This window comes from Macadamia integrifolia, chromosome 9 (assembly GCF_013358625.1).
Source record: "Macadamia integrifolia cultivar HAES 741 chromosome 9, SCU_Mint_v3, whole genome shotgun sequence".
Lineage (NCBI taxonomy): Eukaryota > Viridiplantae > Streptophyta > Magnoliopsida > Proteales > Proteaceae > Macadamia > Macadamia integrifolia.
The window spans coordinates 16486053-16509516 of NC_056565.1; the positions used below are offsets into that span (position 1 = coordinate 16486053).

General features: G+C 36.9%; 1 protein-coding gene across 4 annotated transcripts; it reads left to right on the forward strand.

Annotated features, from left to right (window-relative positions):
- Nucleotides 1-13590: 13590 nt before the first annotated feature.
- Nucleotides 13591-22485, forward strand: LOC122087919 (GPN-loop GTPase QQT1). Of its 4 annotated transcripts, none has more exons than XM_042657056.1 (12): nt 13591-13821; nt 14060-14189; nt 14773-14817; nt 14948-15027; nt 15962-16036; nt 18037-18140; nt 18248-18404; nt 18483-18570; nt 20389-20461; nt 20541-20671; nt 22018-22113; nt 22224-22485. In XM_042657056.1, the coding sequence occupies exons 2-11, from the start codon at nt 14098-14100 to the stop codon at nt 22076-22078; spliced, it is 906 nt and encodes a 301-aa protein (XP_042512990.1). In that variant the 5' UTR covers nt 13591-13821; nt 14060-14097; the 3' UTR covers nt 22079-22113; nt 22224-22485. The 4 variants fall into 4 exon arrangements, with proteins under 4 accessions (XP_042512990.1, XP_042512988.1, XP_042512986.1 ...); XM_042657054.1 differs by having other exon boundaries at nt 13594-13956; nt 22280-22485; XM_042657052.1 differs by having other exon boundaries at nt 13596-13956.
- Nucleotides 22486-23464: the final 979 nt, after the last annotated feature.

Below are 23464 nucleotides of genomic sequence, written 5' to 3' on the forward strand. Positions count from 1 at the left end.
GATGAAATCAGAACCGTTGGAAAGATTGTATTTTTGTCGTATTGTTACATGTAGAACACTTCCTTTAAAAAAATCATCTTCAATGCCGAAACTGCCCTCGACTGCCATAAATGCCGTAACTTCTTCATACGGTATCGGAATGTGACGAAATCAAATGCACTGGACTAGGAAAATTACAATCTATCTTTTTCATGAAGAACCGATCTTCCAAAAATGTCATTTTCATTGCCGAAAATGCCCTCGATCGTAAATAGGCCAATTTTGCCAGTTTTGACCCAGAAACCCGCACCACCTATTAATGTTGTATTAAACCACTCCATGCATACCAAGCTGCTCTGTTATCTCATCGGTGATACTGGATACTGCCATGTCATCATTTTCATCCACGTCACCCAAACTGGCCACGTCATCATCGCCACGTGGCCGAGTTGCCAACAAGGACAACCATAAAACAACATAACCTATCTAAATCTAACGATTATCAATATGGCAAGATATCTGAATCTAAATTAAATACACAATTAATTCTAAAGGAACCCACTATTTGAGATAAAAAGAAATGGACCGAAACGGTCAACCCGAAAACCCAAGAAAAGAACCTAATGCTACGAGCCGGTTTGAGGGGGGCCAGCCACATGAGTAGAAGCAGTCTCAAAGTTCTTGTGATACATGACTATGAAGCTCAAGTGGTTATAGATATAATATTTCTCAGCTTTGCTCCCAGCATAGGATCCCTTGAGTCTAACACAGAAACCATGTTCATAAGTTGTTAACTGGCTTGCATCCCTTCTTTGACGAGGCACTTGAAGTAGCTCTCCTAAAATTTCTGGGAGGTGTCTCTCAATCCATTTGCTAGAAATGCAATCACCATTTCCGACCAAGACTGTGATGTTGGGAGAGGTTTTAATAACGAGACCAAGATGTTAGATGATCCAACTTTGGAAGAAGTTGTGCGCGCTGCCGCCATCAACCATAATTTGTATCGGAGTTCTGACAATAGTCCTTGAGATCTGTAGTTAGGGCGGCATCCTCATACAAAAGCAAAAATAGTTGGCGAGGTTTACATCTGTGGCTAGGGGAGAATTTCTCACAGAAGTTGTGGCATAGGCCTTCCTCTCGGTAGAGCTGCATTGGACCGGGACCGATTGAGGTATGGTGGTCATGTTAGTTCGGAGCACTGAACTATAGATTCCAACGGATTTTGGGATACGATGATCATACGGGGCAGCAGTGGTTGGTGGGAGTGCCGGTGAAGGGAGAAGTGGTGGTCGAGCACAAGCAGGTATGCCATATTGGATCGTAAGGTGTCGGATTCAACGAATTTCTCTTCTTGTTGATGGATGAGACCAACTGTTTGGGACATAGAACTTGATGGGAGAGCCAATACTTCATTGGGGATGTCGAATCGAGGTCTAGAAATGAAACGACTGATTAAAATTGGTGGAGAGATGTTGGTGGTGAGGTTTGCCGAAGCTTCACTTCAAGATTGTTGGTCTGCAAATGAGGCCGACTGTGTGGGTTTGGGCAGAGTGCCCTGAAGATCCTCGAACTTGGAAATCCCAAAATGACTCTTCAATGCTTGAGTGAAATCAGGCCAAGTAGTGAATCGAGTGACACGGTGCACCCCTTGAAACCACTAGAGGGCATTGCCATCCATATGGAAAGAAGAAATAGAAGGCGTTGATCGTCGACGACACCATGGTAATCGAAGAAGTGTTCGGCCTTGAAGATCCATCCAACTGGATCAATGCCATCAAATATGGGAAAATCAAGGGGAATCGCATGAGTTTGGATGGTATGAGGCTGAGTGGTATGTGGCAGTGGTAAGGTAGAGGTGGATGGACAGGCAAAAGAAATTTCAGGTGGGGAAGATGGGTTGATGCGCAAGGCTTGCTCAAGGCGATTGTCAATGGTGGTGAATCGCAACATAAGCTCAGAGATGGACTGTTGTTGGATGGTGATGGTGGATCGAAGGGAGTTTAGACATTCGTTGTGCGTTGTCGTCATCTTGTTGAGGAGCTTAACCGACTCTAGTTGGCCAAAGCAAGTTCCATCGACCATAGCTCTCAATGAAAGCACCAATGATACAAATGTCTCAGTGAACGGCTGGATAACGGGTCACAAGCTAACTTCGAGGGTAGCTACCTCCTTGAAGAACAAAGAAGAGAGGAAGAAGAAGAAGAGAGGGGCGGCTGGAGAAGAAAGATGGAAGAGAGGAAGAAGAAGAAACAGTGGGATTAGGTTACATGTAGGATCCTGATCTAAGGGTAAAAAAAAAAAGGCAATAAAAAGAAAACTAAATCAAATCGAAACTGGTGATGTAAATATATTAAGCCACAAATAAAATTGATTCATTAAACAAAGATATAATTAGTAATAGAAAACAAACCAAATTAAAAAAAGAAAAAAAAAAGGGATTAGCAAAAATCAACAGTTGGACCCAACGACCCAAATCAAACTATGTTGAACCCAATTAAGACAAAATAAACCCAATTGAACCGGAATAAACCAATTCACATTTAATAAAACATACTAAACCAAATTAAAGCTAATTAAACCTAATTAATCTAAATGAACCAATTAAACCTAAATACACCTAATTGAATCGGAATAAACCAATTTATATCTAATAAATTACATTAAACCGAATTGAAACTAATTAAACCTAATCTATTAAATTAGATAAACTAGTTTTAAATTGCAATTGCGAGAAGAAATATACCTTAAACCCGGCTTTAATTAATAAACAAAGGGAGATAACCCTTGTGCTTCAAGCCCCAAATCGAACTGAACCGGACTAGATCTCCCGGCTCAAGGAAGGATTAATGTATTAAACTTTTAGACTTGGAGAATATTTGATTTTAGAGGGAAGAAGTTAGCCAAAATCTTGATGGGGCCATCCTCTCTCCCAAATTCTCAATTTTTTTCTCCTCCCCTTTTTTTGGAAGAGAGGAAGGGCTATACTTATAGCCTTAGGACTTGAGACAATTCTCTCTTATTTCCGATGTGGGACTAAAAAACTAGAGAGAATTATCCAAAAAGGCTTGCTTTTGGACAAAGAGGTTTGGGCGCCATGTGACACTCCTTGGTTACTCGAAATGGAATCTGATATCGAACTTTGGAATCAACTTTCAGGGGTCATATCTTTCAAACCGTTAGTCAGAATTCGACGTGTAATATGTCGTTAAAAAGCTCAGTCTGAGCACTATCCAATGATGTGAGACATGATTGTGGTCTTGGTCAGGAACCTTTATGAAAATATGCATAAAGTAGGGACCCGAATCAGATAATGAAAGAGAGAATCGGGCGTCGATTCGCATAGTTCTCATATCAAAGTGTAATGTCCGACTGAAAGGGACAAACGACAATAATCCATAACATCAAATTCTAATTTTTGAAAACATTTTTTTCTGAAAGTTTATAGGGAAAAAATGGTCATTTTCTACTTTAAGTTTGAAAATTCTCCAAGTCTAAAATTTCTAACATGTAATTCTTCATATTGTCATCATTGCTGGAGGGTGACAAAATTCGGTGTCTACAGGTGTTTGGTTGCATGATTCCACAGAATCTATTTCTTTGGAACCGTGATTATTCATTTATTTGGGTGTTTTGGCTGTAACTAGTTACTACTGGTGATCTTGTGTATAGACATATTTCCACAATTTGTACTAAAGGGTGAGTCTTTTTTTTTTTTGGGTAAATTATTGGTGAGTGGATCATTCATGAGTTAAGCAATATAGGTAAATTCAAGATTGAACCTACCGATCTGCCCCCGATATAAATAATCTGGATTCCATCCAGAATCCAAACTATCAGGCCTTTTTTTTTTTTATTTGCAAGTAGAGATTTTCATTCTCCCTTCGTGAATAGTGGATTGCTGATCTTTGTTTAATATTGAAAGGAAATTAGCTCATTGGATAACACTTCATCTTATTCTTCTTGTTTAAGAAATAATTAGAACAATGTAGCTGAAATAATTAGAGCTTTGTTATAGTATGTATGCTTAATAGGACCGATCTTAGTCCCCAAAATGATACCCAAACTCAATTGGAATAAGAAAATTTACCGATTTGAATTCTGACAATGTGACAATTACCTAATTGTTTTTTATTTTCTAAACCACTAGTTGAAGTGAGATCTTAGCCCAACTACTTCATGATGTTTTTAATACTTTGCATGGATATCCAAATCCTTCACTACAAAAAATTTTGCTGATTTTTTTGATGATATAGATAAGGGTCTTTTTGCTAAAATGGATTTAATTCCTAAATTGATAGGTTGATGAAAGGGCTTGGTGGATATCCTTCCATAATTTATTTGGAAGGATTTTTGGATTTGAAGTTGCTTCTTAGGATCCAAATAATTAGATGTTGTGTAAATTTCACTAAGATGACAATGATTTTTCATCCTAATCCTTAAGAAATTACTATCGATTCTTCCTCGACAGTTGGGTAATAATCTAATAGAACTTAGTGGTTCTATCACCATCTTATGTACATGTGTCATGTCATGTGCTTAAAATTTAATCCTTATATCCAATTATCAAATTAATCCACGGTGGAAAACAAGCTGCTTCAATTTGAAGTTTGAACATCATCAAATGCTTCAATCTGAATGCCTTGAAGGTTGAATGAAAAAATAATGTCAATACCAATCAAACTTAATTGTACTTGTATATAAAATTAATTTTCATAGAATACAACTCTAATCGTTAACTAGGGGCCCGTTTGATAACGTTTCCAGAAACATGTTTCTGTGTTTTCCTATTCTCATAAATGAAGAAATGGCATAAAAACCAAACAGAACAACTCGTTGATGATTCTTTTGCCTAGCGAACTGTATATATGAATCATGAAGACGCGGTAAACACCTTGGTTTACACTATAACTCTCCATTTTGTTAGACCAATTGTAATTCTAGCTAATTGAACAAGAGAACAAATTATGAACCATAGATGTCCTACACTATCTCATTATAGATGGTATAGAGATGTCTTTTTTGCTAAAGTCTTTACTAGAGATGACTGTAACAATTCCATATGGAAAGAAAAGTTTATCTCTGGTTTACCTCATTTATTTGCTCAAAAGGTAAGGTATAAACTTAAGACAAAGCATAATGGTACTATTCCCTTTGAGCAATACACCTATGGGGAATTAGCTGCTGAAGTTTGCAATGAAGGTCTTCAACTCTGCACATACCTTAATCTAAAGAAGTAATTGTCTAAAGAGAAACAAGCTGGATTTAGAGACCTTAGAGATTTCTGTGAGCAATTTGGATACTAGAAGATTCGTCTTCCAGGATCCAAAAAAAATCATAAAAACTCTCTAGGTTTTCTAGGCCTAAATACTAGGCTAAGCTATATAAATCTAAACCTAAGTGCTTCTTTAACAAACGCTTCTTAAAGTCTCATCCTCAAAACTCTTTTTCTAGTAACAAACCCCCTGTTTGCTACAAGTGTGGAAAAGTAGGACATTATAAAAACAATTGTCGAACTAAGGTAAGAATTAATTCCCTTGAGATTGGTAACTCTCAAAAGTAAAATCTTGAAAAAGTCTTGCCCTACAACTCATCTGACCCTGAGTCTAAGACCGAGTCTAACTTAGATCAAGAGATTGCTCAACTTAAGTTCGACAGTGATTCTTCTGAGTCTAAATCCCAGACTCCCCATTGTAATTATGATCCTTACCAGGAAATGCTTAAAGAAAATGGTTTGATGGTTCTTTTAACCGAAGAGTCATTTCTCTTAAAAGCAATAGACCAAGTCATTGATCCTGCAACTAAGGCCCAACTATTATATGAATATATTACCTTAGTTAAGGATACTACTAGGTCTAGCTCAGTTCCTGTCATACAGCCTGCGATTTAAGATTATAGCTTTAAAATTATAATTAATCAGGTTAAAGCTACTTCTTAAGCCTGTGAACCCACTATTCAGGAACTTCGGAAAGATCTCAGTGAAGTTAAAATTGAAGTTAAGAGTCTTAAACAAAGAATTCAGACTGTTAAATTATATAATGAATATCAAATGATTAAGCTAGACTTCGAAGAAGAAGCTTCCTTTAAGGATCTACTAGCAACTCAAGTAGCTAGTACCTCTGCAACTGCTGCTGCAGTTTCTTTTGAAGATGCTCAAGTCTCAACTATTCAACAGGTTCAAACTCATTGATGGTATATAATGATCGATATTATTATCAATCGAGAGTTTAGCCTAAAGACTATCACCTTAATAGATTCAGACATAGATATTAACTGTATTAACGAAGGGCTTGTACCTTCCCAATATTTTGAGAAGACCACTAAAAAATTGGTTACAGCTGATGGATATAGAATGCAAGTCGAATATAAACTCCCCTCTGCTTCTATCTGTAACAATGGATACTGCCTAAAAACTCCTTTTATAATGGTAAAAGGACTATCTCAATTCGTTCTTCTAGGCACTCCGTTTCTATCCCAGTTGTATCCATTACGAATTGATACAGTCGATCTTCACTCTGTGATTAATAATCACCCTATGACTTTTCATTTCATTGAACCCCCTAAAGTTCATAGGGTGAATGAAATTCGGACTCAAATTCAATCCAAAGAGAAACATATGCTCTTTCTCATCTGAAATCCAATAGAAGAGCATCCAACAAAAAATTGATGACCCTACCTTTCAAGTGAGAGTTAAAAACTTTCAAGCTCAACTTGAAAAGGAAGTTTGTTCTGAAATCCCTATTGCATTTTAGTCTCAAAAAACACATATTGTTACTCTTCCATATCAATATAACTTTTTCGAAAACCAAATTCCCACAAAAGCTCGGGCAGCTCAAATGCCTGACTATTTAAGGGAAATATGTCAAAAGGAGATTTCTAAACTCCTTGCTAAAGGTCTTATTAGACCTAATAAATCTCCCTGGAGTTGCACCACTTTTTATGTAAATAATAATGCTGAAATTGAATGTGGTGCACCCAGACTTATCATCAACTACAAACCTTTAAATAAAGTTCTTAAATAGATTCGTTAACCTATCCTTAATAAGAGGGATCTTCTCAATAAATAATACACCTCCAGTGTATTCTCTAAATTTGATATGAAATATGGGTACTGAAAAATTCAGATAGCAGATAAGGATAGGTATAAGATAGCTTTTGTTGTCCCATTTGGATAATACGAATAGAACATTATGCCTTTTGGCCTTAAGAATGCTCCATCTGAATTTCAAAATATAATGAATCAAATTTTTAATCAATATTCACAGTTTATAATTGTGTATATTGATGATGTCCTTATTTATTCCCAGGACATTGCTCAACATTAAAAGCATTTAAATATTTTCCTTTACGTTATTCGTCATACAGGATTAGCTATTTTAGCTAAGAAAATAAAACTATTCCAAACTAAAGTTCATTTTTTGGGCCAATATATTTCATTTGGTTCCATTATTCCCACAGAACGAGCTATTCAGTTTGCTGATAAATTTCTTGACGAGATAATAGATAAGACTCAACTCCAAAGGTTTCTTGGTAGACCAAATTACATTGCTGAATTCTACAAGGATTTAGCAAAGGATGCCAAACATTTGTTTAACAGGTTAAAACAATAGCCTAAACCTTGGACAACCGTACATACTAAGGCTATCCGCAAGATTAAGCTCAAGGCTAAAGAGCTTCCGCGCTTAAACCTGGCATGACCAGATTGTTTATTGAAACTGATGCATCCAAATTCGAATACCTAAACCTAGCACGACCAGATTGTTTCTTGAAAGTTGAAACCGATGCATCCGAATTCGGATACAAAGGTATCTTGAAGCAAAAATGTCCTAATCTTCCCAAAGAAGTCTTAGTTCGTTTTACTTCAGGCACCTGGAACTCTACTCAACAAAAATATTCCATAATAAAAAAGGAGATTCTTTCACTTGTTTTGTGTATAACTAAATTTGAAAGTGATCTTCTTAACCAACATTTTCTTTTATGCGTGGATTGTAAAGCGGCTAAAAATGTCTTAGAAAAAGATGTTAAGAATTTGGCCTCCAAATAGATTTTTGCTCGATAACAGTCGCTACTTTTTGTTTTTGATTTTACTATTGAATTCATTAAAGGAGATACTAACAATTTGCCTAATTTTCTAACCCGAGAATTTTTGTAGAGCTCCTAAATAGAAGGCCATCATCACTGCCTCTCCTAATAAAGAGATTGTCTCCTCTTCTTCTAGGCACCTTCAAGAACACCCCACTCCTATTTTATCTTAGTCTCCTACAACAACCTTAAATAAGGCTATTGATAATTCTCCCTTCATAGAAACCAATTTTATCCCAGTTATTCCTATTGAAAGCATTCACCTTCGACACACCCCATCAGAAATTGCTATCATTTACCACCATGATCATCTCTATCCATCTTCTGGTGATAAAACTTGTTATTTTTATGAAAAATTATTGAAGAAACTCAAAGTGCTAATATTCAGCATTCCTATAGAAATGCTCATGTCGGCTTATTCGAAGCTCAACATAATAAACATCATAAGGGATCGTGAATGGGGACCTTCATCCTCATTTAAACGAGAATTTCATGATGTTATTGGCCTTAAACTTAGGTCATATGATTATGCTGATTATGTCAAAGCTTGGGACATGATATTCTTATATCAGAATGATCATGAAATACATTCTTAGTTTGTAAAGTTCCGTCTTCAATGCCCCTTATTAGGTGTTCCAAACTAGTTTCTTCAATGGTTCTACACATGGGGACCACCTCCTTTAGAGTTTCTTCCTATAGATCTTCAACAGTCCGTTACTAAATCCAAAGAATTCAATCAACCTTTGGATTCCTGGGCTCTCTTCATCCAATTCTTTATATTATATGAAGTACTCTAGATTCTTCAGTGGAAATATTAGATGACTACTGATGAATTCGAAGAATGGAATTATATTCCCCATTTAGAACGACATATTATGGTTAAATGGTGGGATAAATTCGATATTTTACCATTAATTGGTTCACGATTTGTGCGTAAAAGAGGCATTTGTTCGGATCTACCCCTTTCATCTTCTTCAACAATGACAACCTAGATGCCCTTTTTTAATATGTTCAATGCTGCTCGACATCGTCTTCCATTTGTATCAGATGAACAGATCCAAGAGCGAATCCTCACGGCTTTCGGGTTTAATATTCAGCCTGACGATCCTACCCTGTCATCATCCTCATCTGCATCCACTCTTCCTCCTTCGGATGATGGAAGCCAAGTCGCTCAATGGCCTGATTTCTAAAGGCTTCTCAAAAAAAAAAGGGGGAGGGGAGGGAAAGGAGGTCTCTCTACACCTTAACCCAGTGCCGTATTAATCAGACACACCTTTCTGATTCTTACCAGATGTCAAGTATCAATATCTAGTGCCACTTCAGTCAGACTGGCATCTTGGCATGCATCACGCAGCACTATAGGCGCATTATAGTGAGTGTCACGGGTGAACACTTTAATAGTTCACCTAACTAAGACTCTTCTAGAAAACAGTGAGCTATCACATGTGGAATGTCAAAGAATCTCATTAGTGGCTTATTTTCAGTCATACACCTAGACTACACAATAAAATAACTTTTGGCTAAAGCTTATCAGCTTCTAAAAACAATCACACCTTATTAGGTGTACCAAACTTGTGATAAGAACATTTTATCTTTAGCTGTTCATACATCACATCTGGTTAGTTTAATGCCTACTGGACGCCAACTCCATCAAGGTCCATCAGCATCTCTCAACCAATTTGAAGAAGTCTTTGGTGTCCGCCATCTATAAAAGGGGAACTCACTCTCTTTGAAAGGAACCACGAAGAATAAGTTAGTATTTTCTTTCTTTGTGAGTGTTTGTAAAAAGTTTTGTGAGAGTTGCGTTTTCTTTTGAGTGAGTTTTAAGAGTGAAAAAAGTCTGTGTGCTGTGTACAAGTGTCTGTGTGCAATTCTATAATTCAAGACCCATATGTAAGTCTTGTCTTCTTTAATCTTTTATTTTGTTTATTATGCTTGCAATTAGAAAGTGTAAAGAACAACTTGCTTTATTAGAAAATCTTTAGATATTTATTTTGCTTAAATTGAATTCTATTTATCTTTTTATTCTCAAGATCCGATTTATTTCTCCCAGATTCTAAATGAAGAAACCATCAATTTTACTGAAATCAAATCTAGGAAAAGGAAAATTCTTTACCTACTTGCTTCCCTCATTGCTTAAGTCAGATCTCTCCCGATCTTGTCTCCAAATAGTATCAGAGCCAAGTTGAAAGGTGCCAAAGTCATAAAGACTATTATGTTGGTAGTGTTTCACCATTGTCTTATAGACCTTCACCTAAGTCGTATTGACCTACACCCAAGTCATACTCAATCATGTTGCCGTGGATAGGCATTTGAAGGTGTAATAGTATTGATAGTAGGCAGTATTGACAGAAGGATATATAGACCGAAACCTTTATTGACTCGAACCTCTAAACTATGGCTTCATACTTTAAGTCCAGTTCGAGAAGATCATCATCTTCTGAGGCTAGCACAACCAGAAGGACTTATGATCCAGTTCATAATTCTAAAGAAATGGTTTTCAGAAATTTAGAAGCTGCCATTAACAACTATACTATTCCCCGAATACCTAAATCCGAGGTATATCATAAAGGGACTTTTGCTTTTCATAGTGACTGTCATCAAGACAAGTGAAAGCACCCATACTCTTCTCTCTGACCAAGAACAAATCCAACTCCTAACCAGTTCTCAAATTCAAAGGCATAGAGATCGTGGATTTAAATTTATCCACATCGGATTAGTTCAAGTTGCTTTGAAACCCTTAATACTTCTAGGGTTAAATAGTGTGGTTTTTGCTGTTGTTAGATATGCCAAAATGCTTGAATTTTATGAATCTCTAATGGGTACAGTTGAAACTAGTCTCTGTAAAGGACCAGTACATTTTTAGTGTAGACCTAATCTTACTATGTCCCTAATAGATACAAATATTCTTGATGGTACTGTCATTTCTTTAAAGACTTATGGATATCGTATCGCTCCAGGAACTCAAAACCTCGCAGTGATTTACCATATCTATTACAAAGTAATGACTACCATAGCTTCTAATGCTAAGGTTATTGATCCTCGAGGGCAAACAGTGTGTTTCTAGGAGAATTGTAACCAGTATCAAATCTTGTGCCCTGTTGTATTAGATGATCGGAAATTAACCTTCCAGAATCTTGGACTTTAACCTTTGTGGCTCAACCTCAGCCACCTTTTAGGACTACTCCATCCAGCATCACTCAACTCCCATCTGGTGATGTTGAGATCACTTTTGATCATAGATTCGATAATACTTATAGATCTACTCCATCTGTGATGTCTTTTTCCTCTGAGTATCCTACATATCAAGCATCTGCTCGTGCTTCAACATCTCGAGCTCAGAACGAGAATTGTGATGGAATAATCAATCTTTATGGTACAATCGTACACTTACCTAGGTTAATCAACTTGTCTATGGTCCTCCTTCTAGAGAACCTTTTCAGGCTAATCAGCCACCTGTTGCTATTGATAAGGAATATGGGTCCTCATCCCCAACACTCTTTGATATGCAAGCATCTTTGGGAATACATATGCTTCATATCACTGAAGAGCCCAAATCCCAAATCAATAAGCGATTTCTTATTTAGGAATATAAGTCTACTAGGAATGTTGGTAAACGTCGGATCTTTGAAGAACACTACTCCAATCCTCAGCGGCAAGAGCTTCATGAGAAATGGGTTTCTTATATGGAAACTCATCAAATAAATCTCTCATTCTTTCAGTGGTTAAAGATATACCTAATTGAGAAGTCACCTAATCCTCCATAAGCGAATGAGATCAAAAGGGTGTCAACCACTTATGTTACCAAAGAAGGAACAGTAATTGAATCTGTTCATCCTCCTCCTCAGCCTTAAAGATAGGTACTAATCAGATAGTTACTCCTCTCAAAACTTCAAGTTACAATTTATGTTTCAAGAAACAAGAACGACAAAACAACTTTCACCTGTTTCGCCTGTTTCTCAAAACAAATATGGGGCAAAAATTACAATTCATCCCCAATAAAAAAGACCCCCTTCCCTCTCTTCCCTCTCTTCTCCGTTAAACCTTCATGATAGTACCCTGAAGGAGCTCCAGAGATTCGCCTATGAAGAATCGCCCTTACTCCATCTCGTGAAGAACCCTACGGCAGATTCGCCTTCTATACCCTCGTGAACAGTACGAATCTCTTTGTCTTCTTCGACCTCGTGAACCCATACGATAGATTCACCATTGTTGTAGAGTTTCAACCAGATTCATCGATGAGTCACCTCCAAAGGTAAAGCGAAGGATATTACCTTAGATGTGAAGAGTATACGAATTCAATGGTTGTTCTTTGAAGGTTTGGCTGCTCCTCTCACAACCGCCTCTCACATCTACTCGGTAAGAAGTGAGGTCCCCCAAATTGCTCTTTAAACCCTAGAACATAGTGCATCTCTCATCAGGAGCGGCGATTTTGATTCTACAATTTTGACGATAGGTAGAGGAGTATTTGGTTGGAGCTCAGACAACAGCCGCGCCCTAATCATCGTTTCCACTTCAAATTAACAGGTAAATCCCAATCGTCTTCCTAGGGTTTTTTTCATCTCAAATTTATTTCTTCGAGCATGGTAACTATGCGATTCAATTCCTTTGTTTCTTTGGGTAAAAAACCCATTTGCTTGAGAGGTAAGATCGAATCATCATTGTATCGAAGAACACGAATTTGGGTATGTGGTTCATTCAATTTTATTCTTCTGTGCATGCATTTCAGTTTCTGTATCATGGTTCTGTGGTCTTTCTTCTCCTCATTTTTGTTATTCTATCCTGTTACTTGTTCTCCATTTCCTTCTTCCTTTGCTTTTGGTTTGATGGTTTATGTTGCAGAGCAGTTAGGTTTTCTAACTTCTGTATCAAACACCTTCTTACCTGTTTCTATTTCCAAAAACAAGAATTATCAACCACCTTTCTTACCCGTTTCTGTTTTTAGGAACGGAAATTTTTCGTTTCTGCCTTTCTTGAAACAGATCAAAAAATGGCAGAAACGCTATCAAACGGACCCTAAGTTTGTTCTCATGGACAAAGCAAATAACTTGGTAAATTGAACCATTGAGATAGACTACAAGTAAGTGGATTATTATTATTTTTTTTGTATAATACTTAGGCTTTTAGTTTGATTGTTAAGAAATAAATAGAAAAAAAAAATTGTATTTGAGAAGAGAGAGAGAGAGATGAATCCAACTGATAGACTAGGGCAATCAAACAGTTTTTCAGATAGAATTTAGATGAATCCAATTGACAAGACTCAATAATCAAACAATTCTTCAGGCAGATTCTAGATTAATCCAACTGATAGACTAGGATAACCAAACAGGTAATCCTTCAAAATTACGAATCTTAAAAAAGCTCATTCTATGAAATTATGTCCAAAATCAATATAATTACCAACAGATTTAGGCAACCCTAAATTTGAATTAATATGAAAAGCCGCGATTCCTTTGAAAGTTGAAAATCGAAACCCTATTTTCAAGTTTCGAACCCGCAACAAACGGGTTGCAATAGCCCATTGAATCTTAGGACTAATTTACCCCCAAAATCTCGTTCTCTGCCATTCGCGCCCAACCTTCCAGGACTCAACTGCTGCTGCTGGGTCTAAACCTCACGGAGCTTCTAGACTCCAGACTCCAGTATTTTCCACTCTCTCCCTCTCTGACATCTATCTTGGAAGCTGTTCTGGTTTTGCTTTCTTCAATTCCCTTTATTTTCTTTCCCCTATTTTCTTATACGGAACGCTTCGAAGCTGATTTGGTATTGGATCAATTCTTCTTCTGTAGAATTAATTACTTGAATTCTAAATTAAGGAGACAATTCAAAGTTTGAAACTCTAATTTGTGTCGCAACTTCTGAACTTTCTCTCCGATTATTCCTTCAAATCTCTCGCAGGTACAATAGAAATGAGGATTCCACGATTTTACTTTATTTATTTTCTTTTTTTGGGTGGTTTTTGGTAGTTTGATTCTATGAAGTTCTTCATTGTTTCTTTTAGGTATTATCATCATATAGAGAAAGAAAGGAGGGTGTAAGATGGTGTTCGGCCAAGTGGTTATCGGTCCACCGGGATCAGGGAAGACTACCTACTGCAATGGCATGTCACAGTTCCTCAAACTTATTGGGAGGTACTTTCTTAATTCTAAATTCAATATGCCCTGGGAAACTATTAATCATGCTGGAAAGAAATTTTGTTTGGGCACTATAAGAGATTATTGGGATTTCTTATCATTAATATAGAGTAATTATATTGTGAAATTATATGTTCATGAAATGTTGCTTATAATAGGGTTTGCTGCAAATATTTTCGACTTGATTGATGATGGTGGACTGTTAAAATGGTTTAATACTTTAATATATGAAATTGAAGGCTACACTGAAAATCAATCTGACTAATCCTAGTTCTAGAGGTCCCTTAATATTCTGATTATGTATTCTGTTTGACACCATATACGGTTCCTGCATGGATAAAAATTTTGGCAAGGTACTTCTTCAACTTATTCACTCATTCTAGGCCTATAAATGGTAGTTGCTCACGGGAACATTCTGATTTTACTAATAGGAGTATTTAATGCAGTTGGTTCTCAAGAACAATCAGAAGGGATCCTAAAAGTTGTAGGAATGGAAATTGTGATATATGGTTGACATGTATTTCACAAGATTTTGTTCATGTCTACAACTAGAAAATGAAAATGTGATTTGTCGATGCAGGAAAGTAGCTGTTATCAATTTGGATCCTGCAAATGATGCATTGCCGTATCCACTCCACCAAGAATTTTATGTTTCTGAATTTTAATGCAGTTGCTCTAAAATATGGTCTCTAGAATGAAAGTTTTAAGTCAGTAATCTGTTGAACTAGCTTTGTTCGCCTTTACATGGGAGGTAGATATGAGTGTGCTGTCAATATCGAGGATCTCGTGAAACTCAGTGATGTGATGATTGAACATTCTCTTGGTCCCAATGGAGGTCAGTTTGATGTATAGCCTCTTCCGTTTCCTGCATTTGGAATTGTAACTGAGTCAACCTTGTGGAATCTGAGATATGTATGGCATACTGTTAGGATGATCTCCCCTAGGCATAACAGTACCTGTAGTGTTTCCTGCTTGAGAAACTGGATGCTGATATAACACTATACTTCAACGTGGGTGTTGTGTTCATTGTTGGGTTTGTAAACTGTTGAATATTCTAAATGTTGTATTGTTGTTTGAAAAAGCTGATAGGCTGCAGAGTTTTTTACAGACCCCATTAACCACAAAAGAAAGGGTGAAACAATTGGATGATGTAACTGTCTTGTTTTATTCCGGAGGGCCTTTTTATTTCTAGGAGAAAACCAAATAAAAGAAAAACTTTCAGGTAAAATCGGACAGACACAGGCCTGGTCTGTTTCTTTGCAAAATTTTCTGCGCAAATGATATTTTACATGAAAATTTTCCTCTGCTAAATTTTTTATTATTCTTCAATGCCATTTCATTTTGTGTTTTATGTCAAAACAGCAGAAAATCCTATTTTACTGGAAATTTTCCTTTTTCATGCTTTTCACATTGAAATAACTGGATCCAAAAGGAAAAAGAATTTGCCTGAAACTTTCCCTTTTACATGGGTTTCTTATCTGGAAAGATGGGGCCTTTTAAAAGATGATAAGAAAATATCCCTTTCCATGATAAGCCCTCTGGGAGAATTGATAATATCTCCTTTTCTCAGAAATATGAGAATGCTATAAAGCAGGTAGTATAAATCATCTAAACCTGTTGATTTTCTTTCTTTTGTTTTTTTGGGTAGACATATGATCCTGTTGAAGAACCATAAAATGGTTATATCTAGTTGTATCATTCTTTAATATTTTTATATGTGCGTAGGCATTTTCTGCAATGTCTGAGAAGTAAAATGTCATGTTAACTAGGTTTAGTTTATTGTATGGATTACTTGGAGAAGAACATCGACTGGCTAGAATCCAAATTGGTGCCTCTTCTCAAAGGTCAGTATACCTGACTGAGCTTGTCTGTTATTTGTGTGTGCTGTTGAATTTATTGGTTTAGTTTCATGCAATGCATTAGATCGTTACCTGCCATGTTGCACACTTTTTTTTTTTCTTGGTTGTGTAAAAAGATCGCTTTCCTTCTAGTCTTGTTGCATGCTGTGGGGTTTGAACTCTCATATTTTTAATGGAGACAATCATACTTGACTTCACAGAGAGTATCTGATGGATGGATAACCTACTTGTTGTCAGCTAAAGTAGGTTGTTTATTGCTTCTTGGTCTCTGAGTGTCTCGCTAAGAGTTCAAGGATTTTTTCAGAAGATAGGTCATAAATTACTTACTGATAATTGCGATGAAAAGTCATTTGAGGTGATGTTATGGGAATGTTCAATGAAGGCCATTGGATGCACCTGTGAAGGGTGATTTGTGCAGTTTTGAGGAACTAATAGAACAAAGGTAGGCTGAAAATGACCGGTGGATAAATGGCAAGAAAATATATGGATGGTGGCTTTTGGTTAACAGCAACTATTGTTTTAGTAGAGTTAACTATGAATATAGGGTTCATCTAGTGAACCCATTTAGTTGGGAGTTGGGACCATAGTTGTCTAGGCGACGCTTAGGCGTCCAAGCGGCCTAGTTGGGGTCTGGGCGACTGTTGCCTTGGTGCGAGGCGTAACACTAATTTATGTCAAACATCATTTGAGTAAATGTTTTTATATTCATTTACTTAAGATATTATTCATAAATAAACAAATACCCCCTATTTGAATCTAATAAAATAGTTTAAAAATCAAATTCCAAAAGGATTTTAAAAGTCAAACCTTCCTAGTCCAAGAACAACAAACTAATCTTTTTTGTTGTAGGGTCGATTTTGAACTTTCAAATGCTTGGGTTTTTCTCAATTCTGAAAATTTCATAAATCTTATTATAGTAAAACATAATAAGATGACCCATTTTGTGACTAGGCCTTAGAGTCAGACTCGGGGGAGAATAAAGACCGACCACTATATCCACCAAACTTAGAACCGAAGCTACTTTGGGTAAAGAAGTGTGCATGTCATTGCCCATAACCACTACATCCATCATTACCTTTTCCAGTCTGGGCCTCCAAGAGTGCCTGACAAGTTCCTAATGGGTCTCTTGGTGATCATAATGAGAATAATGAAATTGGATTCATATCAGACTAAGGTGTAAAAAATATCTTTTTCTCCAACCATTGTCTGTACATATAGCAATCCTTCTTTATATGCCCTTTCTTCTTCTAGAAAGACTACTTGGAAGCTTGCTTCATGCCCTCATTTTTAATGGGCGTCTTCCCAGCCTTATTTTTCTGGACGTATTTTCTGGATTGAGCCTTTTCTCGAGTGGTCAGGTGCACACTCTCAGTTGATTCATTCTTCAATCTCTCTTCTTGTACACATATGGTCAGAAGCTCATAAGCAGTCAAATCACTCAAGAAAACTCAAAATTTCATTCAATCTCAGAAAGCCGGAGGGCTGGGGCATATGCTTATTTACACCTCTAAAATCTGACTCCTATTTTAATTGGAACTTGCCTAATCTAATACAATTCAAAATTACTGCTTAGTTGAACAAGAATAGACTAACATATCATAATTGCACTACTAAACTGACTGGGAATTAAAGGCTAACAACTTCAGAAATCTTAGTGTCATTTGGACCAAACAACTTACTAGATTCTTAAACTCCTGATTTTACGAGGAAAATAATTAAATATTGTGTACCCTCTTCGACTAAATTTTCAGAATTTAAAATTGAGCCTATTACAGCCAGAAACATTAAAAACAAAGACCCATAACCATCTAACACCAAAACAGGGGCTATTTTTGAAGTGTGACTGAGTGATGGAGTCTTCATTGGTATCTTTCTATTGCACAAATTTTTCCTTGCGTTTTGGGTGGGTTACTTATGCTTTTCTCATTAATGGCTTGCTGGGTACCAATGTAAGGCTATGCTGACATATTCAAACAATCTTGCAGATCACTATCTTCTTTTTGATTTTCCTGGCCAAGTGGAACTTTTCTTCCTTCACTCAAATGCCAAGAATGTTATAGACAAACTTATAAAGAAGTTGAACCTTAGGGTATGATTGTGTTTACTGCAATTAGGTATTTGTGTATGTATCATAGACAGAACCCTCAAGTTGTCAATGAATTATTGTAATTACTGCTTTTGGGGTGGTTGTTACAGTTGACTGCTGTACACCTAGTTGATGCCCACCTGTGCAGTGACACTGGGAAATATGTGAGTGCTCTGCTTCTTTCTCTATCAACCATGGTACATCTGGAACTCCCACATATTAATGTGCTGTCTAAGATTGATCTCATAGAGAGTTACGGAAAGCTTGGTAAGCTGCAAATCATTCACTTTGTTGAATAGTCTGTAACCTATCCTTGACTAATCATTAAGTGGGTAAATCTTGCAGCTTTTAACCTTGACTTCTATACTGATGTCCAAGATTTATCTTATTTACAAGACCATCTTGATCAAGATCCTCGTTCAGCTAAGTACAGGTGTGATGTTTATCCAAACATTTGCGTTGGTGCACCTGATGTCAATCTGATTCTTGATCCTTCTTGAGTTGTTATTTTTATTTTTATTTATTTATTTATTTTAAGATTGAAGTATAGCTTGTTTGTCAGTATTTTTCACTTATTTTGTCTTCATGTTTAATTACCTTGATTATGCATATCTATTAAGCACATATGCAGGGGGTTAGCTTATTTGGTTGCTACCTTTGACTTGTTCCCCTTGATAGTTTTTTCCAACATCAAAGTCATTCCATGAGGTAAATATGTATTCTTCTGGAAAACCATAGGGTGGATGAAGGTCCACAAGAAGAAAAACTCGAAAGTCATCTGATTGGTGTGATCCTGTTGGTGTTTTTGCTGGGGACCAATTGAATTATAGCTTTGTAGCACAGTACAGTTGAAATGAACTTCTTAAGTGAATGGCATTTGGCCGTGAACCCTAGGTTTATCATATAATCTAGAGCTTAGGGAGATTCTTCAGTAAGAGTTTTTAAATTTGATCTGCAGAATCGGCTGTGGACTAGGTTATATTTCACATTTATAAGTCAAGGCTTAATAAAACGGAGAGAAGGAAGTCATTAGCAAAGAGATGGAGAGATGTTGGCCGATAGTTGATGCCTCGATGGCTGTTGTTAAAGAGGAGAGGGATGCAAACTACAAGAGGCAAACAGGTGCACACCTGCTTGTGCCCGTCCTTCTTCTCTTTCTTCTTTTCTTCCTCCACTACTTTCCTCCTCTGTCCCCATCCTTCTTTTTCTTCTTTTACCACCCTCCTTCCTAATGTCTTCCTCCTGTGCTTTCTCTGATTTTCTTCTGCTCTCAGCTCAGAACTTATTAGTTAAAAAACTAACAAGTGAGATCAATGATCCATAGTTATCAAGGCGACTTGACTATCCAAGAGGCAGAAGAGATGCCTAAATGCGCAGGCACCTAGGCGACTAGGCGTGCACTATATATAAATCAAAATCTTAAAATGATGTCTTGGATTTTTGTGCTTAAATATTTTGCTTACTGGATACTGAAACTGCTATTATTATTGTTTCAATCGCTTATCCCAAAAGCTCCAGCTGTTAAGGTACATACATGGCTCTGCATGTGACACCATCATATAGTGGCACCATCATGTGGCACCAAGAGTACAAGGCATAATGGCACAACACACCACACAAAACCCTTGCACATACCAGGGATCAAACACCCGACCTCCTAGCTCTGATACCCTGTTGCAACCACTCATCTCAAAAGCTTGAGCTGTTAAGGGCCACAACAATGATCACCATAAAAACCAAACTATGATATTGTCATCATTTTCCTTTTTCTGATTTGTATATAGGATTTAACTTGCCTTCCAAGAAATTATGTTGCTTAGGCTGCGTTGGTAGTCATTCAGTTCCAGAAACGACGTTTCGTGTCAAAAACAGAATTACCCTAGTTAACTTTTTTTGTATTTGGAACAAAACCAAAATGACAGAACGAGGTTTCGTCGTTCCATCATTTTGCGTTTCTAGCATTTTGTTCCAAAAAAACCGAAAAACACCAAGTTGACACCAAACGCTTTATTCCGTTTTTTTGTTCCCATAGAAAGGAAGAACGTCAGAAACGTTTTTCTGGATGACTGCCAAATGCAGCCTAAATATTTTTTGCTTTCATCATGTGGAGGTATCAGGGTATAGAGGAGAAGGAAATCATTGCTTATATTTTTCAATCCTTCCCTAAGGGCTTCGGGACATTTTTATATTGTTGAGTAGTACAATTGGGAGGTCCATTATTGTGTATGCTATTGTTATATTCTGATTGCAGGAAGCTCACTAAGGAATTGTGTGAGGTTATAGAAGACTATAGTCTGGTTAATTTTACAACCTTAGATATCCAGGTATATCATTTTCTTCCTGAATTTAAATTGTTTTCCATTTTTCCCCCATTACATGGTCTGAGTCCTACATTTTTTTCAGGACAAAGAGAGTGTAGGGAATCTAGTGAAGCTAATAGACAAGAGCAACGGATATATATTTGCTGGAATAGAAGGAAGTGCAGTTGAATTTAGTAAAATTGCAGCAGGTCCTCTTGATTGGGATTATTACAGATATCCTTGGAATGGAATTACTAATCGTTATTCATGCAATTTTTTAATTTAGTCATTTTCTTAATATCAAATGCAGATTTATATAAATGTATAATAAGTTCTGGTCCTGTCTTATGGCTCCATACTTTTAATGAAAGGGTAAATTTAACATTCAGGAGGTTGTCAAGCTCACCAATTTCCACTTGGCAGGAAATGGTGGACATGGATGGGTACATGTTTTGGAGGATTGCTCACCCATATTGGTTAAATTTCAGCCCAATACGAATTTTCTTTAGGGGTCAAAACATGGTTCAAAGTCTTACAAAATTACAAGAATACCACAAACCTCCATTATATTATAATAGATATCTGAAATCAGTGGTTTGTAGTTTTGAAACTTGGATGCACTTTTGAACTATATACAATGTGCAGTTTGGTTGAGATACGACCAATGAGATTTTGGGGGCAGGGAGGGGCCTTTTATGACATAAAAGGACCATTACCTAGTGGTGGTCCCCCCCCCCTCCCCAAAAAAAAAATGCAGGGCCCTGGGAGGATTGAGTTTTGTCGGTCCAGATCCTTGGCACTTTTGCACAAAGTGGTCGTCCTCAATTCTCGAACATGGGCATTTGTCCTTGCTTTAAGCAATGACAACTCATGGCAACTGGTGGATTTACGAAGTTGCCACAAACAAATGTGGTGAGTTTCATTCATACATAGAAGATACAGAGCAGGTTCGGATCTAGGCATGTTATGATGGCATACACCATCAAGTTTTCAGGTGGCAGATGTTCAGTGAATGCTAAGAAAAATAGTGAATGGTTATAGTTGGTTTTTCATCTATAAGCTCATCACAAAACAAAATTTAAAGGTGAAAAATGTTTGGTGTTCTGGAGCAAGTTTATAAGTTGGAGATGTTCAGCAATAAATCTATGTCACATGTGGGATATCTGAATAATGGAGGTCAATTCCCCTGCATACTCTCTATTATGCAGTTAGTGAATGTTCTTTGTGAATAATGGAGGCCTTTGAATGCTCCTGTACGGAGGGGTGGTTTGATTCAGATTGAAGGAGCTAAAAGAGCCAGGGATAAGCCTAAAATGATTCTAGGAGAAGTGGTGAGGAAGGACATGTAGTTTGGTTCTAATAACAAGTATGCCTTTGAATAGGGCTGATTGGATGAAAATGGTCCATGAAGTCAACCCCATTTAGCTGGGATATGTCTGAGTTGAGTGCAGTGTTCTTTGTCCATAAGATGGACATCATCTCTTCCATTTTCAGAATTTCATCTATTGCTTTTTCTCTTCTATATATCATTAGTTGCCGTGGAGTTTTTGCACAGTTTTGCTTGACAAAACAGTTTGTACAGTAGCAGCAGTGCAAGAGAAGTACATGAAGGATGATGAAAAGTTTGATCTCAGTGATTAATGGAGAAAATTTTTGTTCGGGGATCCCTACCAAAGGTATGTGTTGAACTTTAGGTTATACAAGCTTTTTTATTGCTAGATTTGTGGTGTCTTGTCTTCCTTGTTCTTTTCTAGCTCTTAATTTAGCTTTTGTGTATGTGCTCCAGTGATCTAGCTTTAGCTTATTTCTGCCTATGTGCAATGTTCTCATCCGTGGTGCCAGGTCAAAAAGTTGATGTTATAAATATTTGAGCAACTTTCTGATGACTTAGCTGATGACAGGTAACCAGTTTTAAAAGCTCGCAGACGATGTTTTGGGGATGAGGTAGTTCTGTTTGAAATATCTGAAAATCACATGATTTTTCATGATTTCCTTGTGTAAACTGATGAGATAAATGACAATCCATTAGCAGGAGTCCCTTTGGTGAATCCCAGGCTCTCTTGTTCTCTTTTCCTTATTCCCTTTCTCTCTCTATTTCTTTTCCATTGGTTCTCTAGATAGTGAAACACCATGTGAAAAGTTCATCCAAAAAAAAAAAAAACACCATGTGCAAGGGTGTTTCAGTATCTCCTTCCCTTCAAATTAAAAGGAAAAGAAACATAAATGTGAAAGAAACAGATAACAATGTTGAGAAAATAATTGAGATAGAGCTAAAACCAGAAAGAAGGAAAATAGGATCATGAATGGGGAAGGGTATGGTGATTAGAAGTAGAAAAAACCACAGTTCATATAAGCCCTAAAATGGAATTGCGAGGACAAAATAGGCTTTTATTCTCTTTTCTATCATAGTTTTAAAAGATCCTGTTCTTAAATTGTTTTCTACTTGTATGTAAAATGCTGGTTTCATTGGTTAAAAAAGGTTTGACCAATTCAAACCAAAACTAGTCATCTTGAGGGTTGCAAATTAGAGGTATGAATGATATCCCCCAGCATTTGGGTTCATGAACATTCTGGCTGCATTGAGACAAGCTCAGAATAAATTCATTGGTTCTATACCTCATGCACTAACTAATTTAAGGAACTTGAAGGGACACTCTGAAATAGGAAACATGGAAAGTCTTCTTGTCTTGTATCTATGTAAACAACTTAACTGTTGGTTCGATCCCTTATGTTCTAGCTTTTAACAAACTTGAGAACTTTTATACCTCTGGAAATTGTCTTGTTCCAGTACTCTTCTGAAACTGGGGACTTGGACTTTAGCGAGACCAAACTCCTCTCCCTTCCAAGTTTAGGTAATCTTATGCCTTTTGAAATAGGGTATATGGAAAATCTTATTGAGTTGGACCCTAGGGAGAACAGACTCATTAGTACGATCCCTCAAAGTCTTGGTTACCCTCCATTAAAATGTGCTCAGTGGATGAATACCTTAATAGGAGTAACACGAGACCTCTGAGGCTCAAAACAGAG

Bases quoted from the DNA above. Each gene is read 5' to 3' on its own strand.
- LOC122087919 (XM_042657056.1), top strand. From the start codon at position 14,098: ATGGTGTTCGGCCAAGTGGTTATCGGTCCACCGGGATCAGGGAAGACT. The intron at 15,028-15,961 runs GTCAGTTTGATG...CATGTTAACTAG, and splicing joins TTCTCTTGGTCCCAATGGAG to GTTTAGTTTATTGTATGGAT. The intron at 18,405-18,482 runs GTAAGCTGCAAA...TAAATCTTGCAG, and splicing joins AGAGAGTTACGGAAAGCTTG to CTTTTAACCTTGACTTCTAT.